General features: G+C 34.7%; 1 protein-coding gene and 1 long non-coding RNA gene across 2 annotated transcripts; one reads left to right on the top strand and one right to left on the bottom strand.

The window, feature by feature from the left end:
- Positions 1 to 3,174: 3,174 nt before the first annotated feature.
- LOC120347544 (uncharacterized) lies at positions 3,175 to 13,844 on the top strand. The gene is made up of 3 exons (XM_039417564.2): positions 3,175 to 4,027; positions 4,595 to 4,751; positions 10,299 to 13,844. Exons 1-3 carry the CDS (start codon positions 3,972 to 3,974, stop codon positions 10,431 to 10,433), a joined length of 348 nt encoding a protein of 115 aa, XP_039273498.1. The 5' UTR covers positions 3,175 to 3,971; the 3' UTR covers positions 10,434 to 13,844.
- On the bottom strand, positions 8,315 to 10,109 carry LOC120347545 (uncharacterized). Its single transcript, XR_005570106.2, has 3 exons — positions 9,435 to 10,109; positions 8,874 to 8,957; positions 8,315 to 8,580 (listed from the first exon to the last, which is right to left on the bottom strand). It is a non-coding gene; the product is annotated as an uncharacterized LOC120347545 (long non-coding RNA).
- Positions 13,845 to 14,124: the final 280 nt, after the last annotated feature.

Below are 14,124 nucleotides of genomic sequence, written 5' to 3'. Positions count from 1 at the left end.
ACTGAAAACATTTTACTCAACATTTTACTCAACCAAGATAACTATCCACATTTGAAAAAAATCATGGCTTCAAATATGGCACTTTTCGTTAACATATTTTTTTCTAAAATGGGCGTCATATCGATTTGCTAGCACTTCCATAATAACAAAAAGACACCATATTGTGCCTGCAACTAATAGAAAGCCTGAGTTAAATGTAGGTGCAGCCCGCGGTTTCAGCCGGTTATTGATATTTTGCCCTCCTGGGAAAAAGGTTGCACACCCCTGATTTACACGACTGATTCAAATAATCAATCTGTTCAAAAATATTTTTTCTAAAATATTTGTTCGACCAGTTTTGTTTTGAATATAAGTTGTAGTAAATAAGTTAGGAAATCTTATTTAAATAAGATGAAATGCGCTTGCTTTCTGTTTGGTAACAGCGGGCACCATCGGCCTATTTGAAGGCAAACTATAGTGTGGGATATGGTACCGATGTCACGCTATATCAGAGATCACTTGTCCGCACATCTGAAAACCAACTTAACATAATAACATCAGGCTAGGCTTACCATACGTCCCGCTTTAGGCGGGACAGTCCTGCTTTTCAGCGTTTTGTCCCTCCGTCCCGATAAGTCAGCCAAAAGTCCCGCTTTTCCAGCATAATACACAAACATGTTCTCGTTACTGTTGTTTCTGTGTAGCGCAGCGCTAGCCAACTTACTGAAGGTGAATGCGTTCGTTTCCCGCTGATTCCCATTGATGGCAGACGCATCGCATGTAAAACCAATACTAATTAGTCTAAATTCGAATTATTTGTACCGGTATCGTTAACGTCAATTCCTTCCTATTTTTCGAACTGAACTCGATATTTGGACAGAGAATATGCGCATGAAATTTCGGTAACAATATGGTCAATAAAGACAGCCGAGACAGCTTTAAATGTAGGAATGTAGGCCTAAGTAGTAAAATCGGAAAATGTGAAGTTACAAAATCACAGCTAAGGGGTCGTTGACTTTCGAGGCGTCCCGATTTGAAGTCACAAAAATATGGTAACCCTACATCAGGCTAATCAAATGTCTATAGTTGAAAAGATGACCAGAGACCACTGAAGAGATAAGTTTCTATATGTGTGCGTCATTTTTTTGTACTATTCAGCGTCCGTTTAGGAATTATCCCGATATAACCTGTTGCAGGTTAATGAAACACTCCTGGGGCTGGGAATGGTTAACCGGTTAACCGATTTCAGATGGTTAACGGCTATGATTTATTTTAACCGTTAACTGACATCTCAGGTACAAATCATCTTTATACCGTACAATTTCGTCAAATATGATTACGTCATCTCAAGTTTATCTCTTGCGGCGTTTAATTAAAAAAAATATTACTAACTGTGTGGGTAAGGACTCAATAAATGTAAATAAATAATGAAAGTACCAAGGTTTTTGATAATGAAAATTTAGAATGATAAATTCAGAATCAGTTTTTGGTCGATTTCGAAATATATTGTTCCCGATTCCATTGCAAAATCGGATATTCAATGTCATACAACAAGTGTGCAGTTGATGCCGTTTTCTCTATGAAATATATCTCGAAGTAGAATTTGCACATCAAACACTGAAAATTTGTCACATAAATGACGTTTAACAACGGAATCGGGTTTTCTTAAATATTTCCACATGCCCGAACCACGCTGCCTATCTTTTGCAGCAGAGGAATAATGAAACTATCTCAATTCGTGAATAATTTTTAGCGATACCGGGATAAGAACACGCGAAATTGCTTTATAACCATTGTGACGTAACAAGCTGAAATTATAATTATTACGTCAAACGTCACGCGGCGGTTAACGGTTAAAGTGTTTCCCTAAAATTCCCAGCCCTAGTTGTTACACAATCGAATGCGAGTAACAGAAAAATTAACACATGGGCAGCCTCAAGTGTAGATGAAATATTGTAAGTACTCAACTACTGTATATCAAGATATATGCAGTAAGCGTTCTGTGGCTAAAGGTATAGAAATCCACAGTAACCATCCTTTTTCAATTCAGGTACTTTGTACCTGCCACGCTGATATACTTAATCTATTATTCCACCGATTCAAGTTAGGACTTCATGCTTCAGTCTGAATAAGCTGAGAATTGAAAGGAGTATTACATAATAAGACTTTTGAATATATTGTCCAAGCTCAATGTCCGTTAGGGATTTTTGAAGGCACTGGTTATGTAAAGTGAAAGTCCACTCGTCGTTTCACTTCTGGGCTTTGACAAACCCGAACATAGCGAGTTTTCATGGAAAAATTCTACTTGTTCCAGTCGGAATTTATGCAAATATAAGCTCTACTAAAGCCAAATTTTGCTTTCTTTCTTTCTTTCTTCATGTGCTATTTTGATAAATAACGCTTGAGAAACAAAAATATATGTTTTGAAACAGACTATGCTTAAAAATGAGCTTAGGATAAAAATATATCCCAACGACAACATGTCAATCCAGTTTCTTAAGTCAGATTGTCTATCGTGAATTGAAAATAGAACATTCTAGGTAGACTATGAACTATGGCATTGAATCGTCTTACAACCATTTGAAAATTCTTATTTTACGTAAGATTAAACACAAACACTGAAACACATGAAGTTCTTTTCCTTCGTAATTACTGCTTTCGAAGACGTTTCGTGATGATACAATTTTGCCACACTGCGACGGCTTCCGCCTATTATTCAGATACATCAAATTTGGCTTTTATGTAACTTGACTGTTACGTAACATCAAATTTCCGCTCTTGGTATTTTCTTTGTGAGAACGAACGAGGAGCCTCTTTCACGGTCTAATCACAAAACGAGAGACACGGATTAACCCGTTGTTGACGTCGTATGAGGATGTCGATAGTAAACAGCTTATGAAAGGTATAATGAATCTCAATCAATGTTTCAGTGAGACTTATGAATAAGCAACTATCAGTATGATATTATTACTGTTCACAAAAAATAAACAGCTACCGTATACATATTCGTGTTGAACAAATGGGTTAAACTTGTATTGACACATATTTCTCTCTTTCTCTTAGACGTCACACCAAACACTTATGCGCCAATTTTCGAAGACGGTGTTACAAGGGGGCCAAGCCAACAGTTTTATCTTTCCAAATACTCAGATTTCAGTATCTATCTATAGTAGTTTTAGCAACAAGTCAAGTTGTGTTGATTAAAGATATTAATAATTAATTTTATTATTATATAAAATTTGTAGCCTATATATCGACGAATATTGATAGAAAAAGTATGCACCAAGCAGGATTTCGACAAATTATCAAAATAGCAACCATTTGCATTTTGAAGATTTTTCTTGCACACATCGTACACACCAGTGTTCGTGAAAGGATGAAATATTTTTTATTCAATTGTCATATCATCACTTCAGTAGACAATGAAATAGACATATTGAAATTATTTTAAATTTTTGAGAACCGAGAACAAAGTTGTTTTTTAATTATAACATGGAAATGTCGTGTATATTCCTATTGAATCTATGTTTTGGGTGATTGATCTTTTCATATAGGACTATCGGGATGCTATATAAACAAGTATTTTTGGGCAATAGTTGACCCTTAAAAAAGTTTTCCAGCATTATTAGAGGTAATTTAAAGTATGCGACTATAGAATAAATAATTCTAGAATTTCAGTCGTCTGGAGCTGTAGGAGTAGGAGTAATTGTTCAAGCAATATGGTGGAAAACCTCATGTCGACAAACTTCAAAGATACTTCAACAAACGAAGTAGAGTCGGATACTTTGGAACTAAACGATTTCAGTCCTAGATATATTTTTTCGACAAAAGGTCATAAACTACTGACCTATGGGGATTACATATTTTGCAAAAAAAGCGGAAACGCTGCAAAATCATACTGGATATGTGCATACGACAAGGGATTACAATGCAGAGCTAGATTACGACTTTTGGAAGGATCAGATTCTTGAAAAATCATAGGAAGAAGTAGTATGCACAACCGCGGAGGAGAATTCGGACGAGTTGAGGCAAGAGAGCTAGTGAATAGGTAACGACTAAATAAATTTAACCCCTTCTATGTCATATTAAGATTTGACCAGCAGGCAGGAATATATGTCAAATGGATATGTGCAATAAATATTTTGTGCGTTAACACATGACGTGTTACTCGCTCTTATACAGAAATGAAAAATAACATCTTATTCTACAAGAAATTTTTTATTCAAAATATTTGAAATCATTCCATTGCAGGCGTTATTACAAGCCGGCATTGGTTGATGCTGGACGCACATATTATTCAGAGTTTGCTGTTTGTGACTTATCAATGACAAGATATATGTCAGAAGCTACATTTTAGGTTTCAGATAATAATGTTCGTATACTGAACATTTAACTAACCCAAAAGTTTGACAACTTTTGGCGCAATCAAGCGTAAGCTTCTATGCATGTTTTCAATCTTATAAAAGGTGACGGGGTTTTTCTGGTAAAAACTCGCCTAACTCGGGTCGGTTGCATTCCTGTATATCAGGAGTAAATTGAAAATTTATGTGTCGAAGAACAATTTTTCATTTATGCTAGGCAATTGCGGATAAACCTCTTATTACCTATTCTATAGTATGAAAGAAAGAGCAATGAGCGGCAAAGAGTCATTGGAAGATATTTATAACAGATCAATAGCAAAAGAATCGTTAACCGAAGAAGGTTTAGTTTCTCTGGTCACTAAGCAAGCAATAAAAGCAGCAATGCGAAGAGTTCGGAGAAAGAAGCACCTGGTACGGAATTTATAGCTAGAAATTGCAAATACATAATTCTCCCTAATGCCGAATCCCTAATACACGAACACCGCATATACGATGAAAAAAAACTAAAGCAATCATTTTATGAATAATCAAATTAACTATGGGGAAACATATATATATATATATAATATATATAACTCTATTACGGTATTTAAACGGACCTGCCATAATTGCAGTACTTAAGCGGACGTCGTTCCTGTGTCCGTATCATTGTTTTTAAATACGTGCTTGGAGAGTGCGAGAGCCGTTGACAACTACGGAGAAAAAGAGTCAACACAATCCTCTCGATAACAGATATAAAATTTTTGTCCGCTTAATTCGTCCACTTAATTCAGACCACCAAATGTTTTAGCCTATTTCGGCACTAAGCCGGACCCCTCTTATATGTCGCCCTTGATGTCTACATAAATGATGTTGCTTTTATTTTAATACGCATTTTAAAGCGTATGACCTCGCTTTAATTTCCGATGGATTCGAACCATTTAGCAATATTTATCACAAAAAATAGCATTTCTTTTTTCAATGTTCAGTCTTTCGTGCAAGGAAGATGCACTGTGTTTGGTGTTGGAAATAATCTTCTATATCAAAAAATACTCGAAATGCAACGTGAAGGTAGACAACTCGAAACAAATTGATTCAAACGTGTTATATATTTGAAACTGAGAAATACACAGAGCATATCACAAATGTTCGCCTATTCCAACCCTATGGTGCAACATATAGATTAAACAGATGCTATGTTGTGAGTGTCAAGATATCAATACCAAGTCAAAATTATGGCATTCCAATAATATTGATAAAAATTGCGCAAAATATATCTCAAAAACCCGCTTATGTATGGCTAGTTATTAAGCGTGACATATAATTGAAAAACAAAATTTTGAAATGCCATACATAGGGAGAAACAATACACAAAATATATTTCAAACGTATCACCAATCTGATTGCTAAAGTGTGAAATATTATTTTGAAAAGGAAGTGTGGTATATAATAGTAAAATAAAATATGAAAGTGCTAATAATATTGAGAAACAATAAAAGAAAATTATATATACGCAGAAGGTAACCGCAGAATGAAATTCGGAAATGCCAATAATATTGAAAAAATATCACACAAACTTTATCCCAAATGTCCACCTATCCGGCCTTTTCAAGTTATACAAATAATGGTAAATGAGAATTCTGATATGTCATTAATGAAGACAAACATCACACAAATTGGATTTCAAATGTTCTTCTATCCGGTCACTCAAATATGGCACGTAATTGAAAAATGAACACCAGCCCTATTGAGAAACATTACACAAAATATATCTCAAATGTCAACTTATCCGACCACCTAAGGGTGGCATACAACAATTGAAAAAAAAATCCTAAATCATATTGAGAAACATCACACAAAATATATCTCAAATGTCCACCTATCCGGCCATTTAAGTGTGACATACAACAATTAAAATAAAAACTCTGAAATCATATCAAGATACATTACACAAAGTATATCTCAAACGTCCACCTATCCGGCCACCTAAGTGTGGCATTAAGCATTAAAATGAAAATTCTGAAATCATATTGAGAAACATTACACGAAGTATATCTCAAATGTCCACCTATCCGGCCACCTAAGTGTGGCATACAAGAATTGAGATGAAAATTCTGAAATCATATTGAGAAACATTACACGAAATATATCTCAAATGTCCACCTATCCGGCCACCTAAGTGTGGCATACAAGATTTGAAACGAAAATTCTGAAATTATATTGAGAAATATTACACAAAGTTTATCTCAAATGTCCACCTAACCGGCCACCTGTGTGTGGCATACAAGATTTGAAATGAAAATTCTGAAATTATATTGAGAAATATTACACAAAGTTTATCTCAAATGTCCACCTAACCGGCCACCTAAGTGTTGCATACAGGAATTGAAATGAAACTTCTGAAATCATATTGAGAAACACTACACAAAGTAAATCTCAAATGTCCACCTATCCGACCACCTAAGTGTGCCATAAAACAATCAAAATGAAAACTCTGAAATCATATTGAGAAACATTACACAAACTATATCTCAAATGTCCACCTATCAGGCCATTTAAGTGTGGCATACAACAATTAAAATAAAAACTCTGAAATCATATCGAGATACCTTACACAAAGTATATCTCAAACGTCCACCTATCCGGCCACCTACGTGTGGCATTGAACATTAAAATGAAAATTCTGAAATCATATTGAGAAACATTACACGAAGTATATCTCAAATGTCCATCTATCCGGCCACCTAAGTGTTGCATACAAGAATTGAGATGAAAATTCTGAAATCATATTGAGAAACATTACACGAAATATATCTCAAATGTCCACCTATCCGGCCACCTAAGTGTGGCATTAAACATTAAAATGAAAATTCTGAAATCGTAATGAGAAACATCATACGAAGTATATCTCAAATGTCCACCTATCCGGCCACCTAAGTGTGGCATACAAGAATTGAAATGAAAATTCTGAAATCATATTGAGAAATATTACACAAAGTATATCTCAAATGTCCACCTATCCGGCCACCTAAGTGGGGCATAAAACAATCACAATGAAATCTCTGAAATCATATTGACAAACATTAAAAAAGTATATCTCAAATGTCCACCTATCCGACCACCTAAGTGGGGCATACAAAAATTGGAATGAAAATTCTGAAATAATACAAAATATATATGTCAAATGTCCGCATATCCGACCACCTAAGTGTGGCATACAACTATTGAAACAAAATTCTGGAATCGTATTGAGAAATCTTACACAAAATATATCTCACACACTTAAGTGTGTGAAATTTAACTGAAATACAAATTTCGAATACTAATCCTATTTTGATGTTGTGGAAAATTGCTCAAAATTTATCTCTAATGTTCACCTATCCGATAACTTGAGAGTGACAAATATTATAAAACAAAATTTTGAAACCATATTGAAAAACAAAACAGAAAATAAATCGCAAATCGTCATCTACTCATCTACGTAAGTGTGTCATGTAAATGCAAAATGATATTTTGGAATGGCAATAATATTGAGAAGCATTCAAAAAAACTTTCAACAATTTCAACCATCCGACCATTTCAGAAGGTATGTAATTAAAACACGAAATTCTGAAAAAAATACCGAGAAACATTACACACAACATATCTCAAATGTTCAATAAAGTGACGTTTTCAGTGGGGCCTATAAATGCGAAACGAAATTTTGCCATGTCAACTAAAATGAGAAATATTACACCAATTATAACTCAAATGTCTATCTATCAGGGCGCCTAAGTATAGCAGTGATTATACAGTCAACTATACAGACGATCAAAATGAAATTATTGAACCTCAATATCAATTTAGAATCTTTGCAGAATTTATTTAAAATTTTTGCACCAACTCGGAATACAAAAACATATTTTGAATTTATAATTAAATAGTAAAAATGTATGCTAAGTATGTATACGAATGTAGATATGCCCACTAGATTAGGTTGTTGAGGAGAGACAAAATTATGCTCACTGCCGGTTCATCTTTATGAATTATACAGAGATGTCTTGAAGCTTTACAATAAACTTCTCGCAAGATATACAAAGCCGTGCAATTATTTTTCTTTTCGTCGTTTCTTTTCTGGTTCGCGTTTGTTTAGAAGCTTTTTTTTTAATTGATTTACAGCCTTTTTCTTTTCCATATATATGGTTGTCTTCGAAATCACTTACATTGCTTATTGAAAGTGATTCTGAAGATGGTGCGGTATAGTCTGTTGACTTATCTGAAACTTTGATCAAAAATACATGCATAAGTCGCAAAACATCATCACAGTGTTTTAGTCCAATTCAGAATTACGCTACTCTTGATTGATCGAACAAACGAAATGTTTGAAATGGGGAATTGCATTATTACTCAAATAAACCAGAGTTTCTAAACGGTGCACTACAATTATTCGTAGATAGCTGCGCTATTTGTGATGGGCTACAAGTGATATTATGATTTGGTTTATTACCATTCATTGGTATCAATTTAAGATACCGTATTTAATAAAAAACAAGCATAGCAAACTCATTTAGTTACCTCTTGGCACAGCTTTCTCAGAATCACTACCCGCATTTCCGTCTGCCAAGTTCTGAAACGTAGGCCATCTCGTTGGGGAGTCACCTACATGTGAACAAAAAATACAGGCCAGTAAATAACTAGATGAAGATGGTAAAATAACACAGGGATATGTGCCAAATCACAAAACAAAATTGCTAGCAATGCAATTCTTCAAAACTGTTTTCCGAAGATAAAATATTCTAATCTAATATGAAGAGGTGTATTAGATATTTTTATTTACACCAAGCTATACAAATCTACACTGAGTGGCGTCAACTACTCGCTTCTCGTATCTCCTTCTGTTTCGAGAAAAAATTGAATTCATTGAATTTTCACAATCTTCGTTTGTATTTTCATCTGGATTTAGAAATCCTTCTGAATTACACACTCTTACAAACGCAAACTCAGTCGTGGCATTATTTTGATGGTCAGATCAGAACTACGACCAGTAAAAGCATAACAGTATCAGTAGTCTATATTTTGATAATCTGGATTACGTGAAAAATAACCCTAATATTAAAAATCGTTATGACTAATCACCTTATCCGATGAGTGATGATTTCCAGCAGCATTCCTCGGTGACGATGAAAACCTTGTTTCAAGTTATTATGACTCGACTCCAACTCACTGGGTAACTATAACACCTGACACAAAAGACTTGGATCTCTTCCCCAAACACAACTGTTCTATTTTATCTAAATTTCTGCAATCACGCACTCATGAAGATCCCAATCCCCTCATGGCGTCCAGGTTACTTGCGAACAAAACGGCAAACGTGGTAAAGTTCCCGGCGAACCCGACAGTTTTACTATTGCGACACAAAGCCTCTTTAGTACGAAGTTGTGAATTGAGGTCCTTTTCAGTTTATTGAGCTTATATTGCAAAAAACAGAACGGACGATCTTCATGTTCTGCCTGGTTATTGTATCAAAATTATCAAACCTATTCTCCAAAAATCGTAAAAACATATACCGAAAAATTAAAAGATTTTTGCATAAACAAAATGTCCACTTTATGTACGAAAATTAAACCCGTTGATTATAAACCAGCAGAACTACTGTCCCCTTAAAGTTGGCGAAAATGTGCAGATATTTGAAAAATATTGAAAGAACTTTATCAGAGAAAAAGAGATTTCAGCAAAATATCGCAAAACGTCTTAATTATGGAACGTGGAATAATTAAGCGGACAGGAAAATGTCTACCCAATTTTTCCGTCTACATAACCGTCGCTTTTTTAGCGCGGTATGTCTACTTAACTACCGTATTAGATATATATATATAGACTGTATTTATAACTGATATTGGTTATGAAATAGCAGCTTTTGCATAGATTGTACTTTCGGAATTAGGAAGCGTTTAATTTTGGTGATAATTAACAGAAAAGTGTTTATATTATATACTTCAGTGCAACCTCACAGGCTGCGAAGAACGGCCACAACAGGATGAAGACACTCCTCTAGATCTCTCGATGAAATCAAAACATCGGGAACAACGCGATGGCAAACAAAGCAAAGGATCGGTCGTCAAACATTTGAAATAAGCAAATGATTGTTATTTAGTAAAAGACTGATTGGAATCACTTACTAAATTTATAACAGAAGTGGTATAAGCGTGGATCAGCTGTTCAAATACTCACAAATGGCATTGCAATAGTGATACATGGACCTTATACAAGTTTTTATCAATTCTGTATGAAGAAGATTGTAGCTATGTTCATCTCTTTAGTATCAGCTCGTATCACGTCGGACTTCAATTCATGATGAAGTCGAACAAACCGTTTATATAAAAAAACATTGTTACACTTGAGTGACCTGACCTGCCAGCTGACCTGCTTTCATTTACCTTTACGACTTTTAGCCATTTATCCATTGTAGGGGGTAAGAACAATGATGTTTTCACTCTCAAAATAAAAGTAATCAAGTATCTTATATCTATGCCTACTCTGAACACAATCTACGGAAATTAAACTTGTTACTGGTAATGGCACATATATACGACTCAGCAGGAACAGAGCGAAAACACTGACTAGCATACGTGAATGATGATCGATCAGTTAGTTACCATATGGAGAACTCCCGTCCAGTCTGAGCAGCTTGTTTCGAGCAAACCCAAATTCAAACAGCAGAAATAAAGATAATTTTTTTATTCCATTCGTCAGCAAAAGTTTTTCACAAGAATCAATTGTAGTATGTGGGCCAAAAGCTTGGAATTCCCTACCTAATGACATCAAAAAGTCAAAATCAAACTCAGAATTTCGTTCCAAACTTAAACAATATAAATTATCGTCATATTAGCAAATTTCTCTGCTTTGAACATATTACTGTCTTTGAGATTATTTTTCAAGGTGAATTCAAAACTGAAAAGGAGAACCGTACATGATTTTGATTGGACAACTATCAGGTCGAAAAGAACCGGTCGAAATCTTCAGTCGCCATAGAACAGATGGCGATTTCAATAACTCCACAGGATACTTCACCCGGATTCAACATGAAACAATGGACTGATTCAATAACTAGCACACCATTCTAATTTCATCACCATGCTTAAATAATCAGACAAAGAAACAAAATTTAAATGTAGCAAACAATAGGGACAATGATCACTGTTAAAGTAGCATGCTGCTTTATTTATTTAACTTCATTCCATTATTCTCGCCCAGCACCAAATTAAACAATCTCAATCCTTTCTTTATTCTAGGATATCATATTATTCAATTATATTATTGTTTTTATTTTATTATCAGCACTAAATCGAACAATCCTAACCCTTTCTTCATCACAGGATGCCATATTTTATTATTATTTCAATTCAATTTGGAAATAGACCTTATTCATTAAAAACCCATTCTACGCGCAAAAAGAAAAGTGATGTAAAAATTTTTTTTTAACATTAGCTCTTATGGGGAATGTGATCACCAGAGCAGAAATTTGCATTTTTTATAATTTTCTAGATATCTTTCAATGTAGACGTGAGCAGTTTTGAAGATAGAATATTTTTTACATCTTTTTTGATATTTTTATCATGATAAACATGGTCAAGATTTTTGATAATCGTTTATTAAAATTTTAATGAGCGCGGTGTTTCCGATGACGTCATTCTCACTAGACCATGAGATTCTGCCAACGCGCCGTACTCTGTGGGATATGCGTTCCAAATGCAGCGCTACTGTCGCTTTGGGTACGATACCGGTACTGGAAGCGTTTAACATTGACAATCTATAACCCATACCATTTCTATCACGTTTTTTACTGGTTTTACGCATTTATACCTGTACAGCTAGCAATCATTTACTGAAGGCATGCTGACGTGTTATTTAAACTACTGGTACCGTACCAAGGCTGCAAGAGGTGAAAACTAAATTATTTAGTAAATACTGAAATAGGCCTACGAACAAAAATGTTGGCCATCCTGCCAATAGGCAGGATAAGTTGTACGGTACCGGTATACAAAAAAGATGAATATCTCCAACCTATAATGGTACAATACCGGTCTCCTAACTAGGTTAAAAAACATGACTGAATACGAGTGAGAGATTTATTTTGTCAACCAGAATACAAGCATTGTATCAATAAAAATTGTATACAAAACACACAGTTATTCGGTATAGACTGGGGAGCGATACGACCATCACAGTCAGCTCCCCCTGCGCCCCATGTTCGCTATCAAGATTAACAGTTACTTAAGATGTTTGAACAATTTAACAAAAACTCCTTGGAGGAAGGGTTGACTAAGTTACGGAACATTTTTGGATTCGGTTAAAAATGTAGTCCATTATTAAACCACTGCTTTTTTTTGTAGATTTTCACATAGTGGACACTTAGCAAGTACGACAGTTAATTTATAATAAAAAAATTGTAAATTAATAACAAATCAGTAGAAGACAGCTCGCGTATTCAAACATGTGATGATTGAAGTGAGAAAAAAATTTGAAGTCGCGTTTAGGATATTACATTACACAACAATGGAAAAGGTACATTGGAATCAGTCAAGCTTCAAATGCTAACGGCATTAATGAAAAGAATATGCGAAATGAAGACTGAAGTTTCCATCTGAGACATTGGAAGACGCTAAAACCTCATAGACTTGATAGTGTGGAAAGCCTTCTCACATTGCAGTAATAATGGGACATATATTTATAATATCATTATACAGGCTTTAAGTTGAACTATATGTTTAATTAAAATATCTATCTTTGCTAATAAATGCTGAAAACCATTTATTTCAATCTGCTGAGTGATTAGGGCCAGAAATTTGCTGTAGGGACCATCACCAGGGCTGGATTTACCAATAGGCCAGGCAGGCTGAAACCTAGAGCCTCGAAATTCGGTTTCGAAGTTTGTAATTCTTTTGAAAACTTGACAAGTTTAAACCCTACGAAAAGTATATATATATATCAAGCATTTCAGAATAGAAAATTCTGTACACAACTGGTTTCAACCACATTGTAAACAGCCATTATTGCGTCGTTTGCATCATAATAAGGGAAATTATTATTATGCGCATTCTGCTGGAAGTTTCTATGTTAAAGTATGGCTGTAGCGGTTGTTTGATCAAAGAAATTGAAAGCAAAACTGCCTTAAGTAAATTTTTATTGTTTTAATTAAGAATTCACACCCATGAATGGGGAGAATGAAAAGTTTAATGCACTCATATTTTTAAATTTTAAGAAATTAAATGTGGTGTTGTTTAGAGAAAAATTCCGAGATCAAAAATATGAAGGGGTCTCTCATGGTCTAAAATCCAGCCATGAACATCACCAATTTTGGGATAGGTACATGGTGTCAACATATGAACTGAGTTAGGCCATTGGATTTTGAAAGGTGTACCAGAAATGTACATAGTTACATGGAATTCATGAAATATATAACATCCAATGAAAACCAAAATAGGTCTTTCGTTGAACGCCAGTTGTGGTCCCGGTACCGGTATTCAGTATTCTGTTATCACAAGCAGTTGGAGCGCATATCCCACAGAGCACGACGCGTTGGCAGAATCTCGTGGTCTGGTGAGAATGACGTCATCGGAAACACCGCGCTCATTGAAATTTCAATGAACGATTATCAAAAATCTTGACCATGTTTATCATGATAAAAATATCAAAAAAGATGTAAAAAATATTCTATCTTCAAAACTGCTCACGTACACAATGAAAGATACCTAGAAAATTACAAAAAATGCAAATTTCTGCTCTGGTGATCACATTCCCCATAAGAGCTAATGTTAAAATTGTT

Source organism: Styela clava, chromosome 11 (genome assembly GCF_964204865.1).
Source record: "Styela clava chromosome 11, kaStyClav1.hap1.2, whole genome shotgun sequence".
NCBI classification, from domain to species: Eukaryota; Metazoa; Chordata; class Ascidiacea; order Stolidobranchia; family Styelidae; genus Styela; species Styela clava.
Note: the sequence above shows the minus strand (reverse complement) of the source record. Positions and strands in the feature narration are given on the sequence as shown.

Excerpts from the sequence above, each read along its gene's own strand:
- LOC120347544 (XM_039417564.2), top strand. The coding sequence starts at position 3,972 with ATGCACAACCGCGGAGGAGAATTCGGACGAGTTGAGGCAAGAGAGCTA. Across the intron at positions 4,028-4,594 it reads GCAAGAGAGCTAGTGAATAG|TATGAAAGAAAGAGCAATGA; the intron begins GTAACGACTAAA and ends CCTATTCTATAG. Across the intron at positions 4,752-10,298 it reads TTCGGAGAAAGAAGCACCTG|TGCAACCTCACAGGCTGCGA; the intron begins GTACGGAATTTA and ends TATATACTTCAG.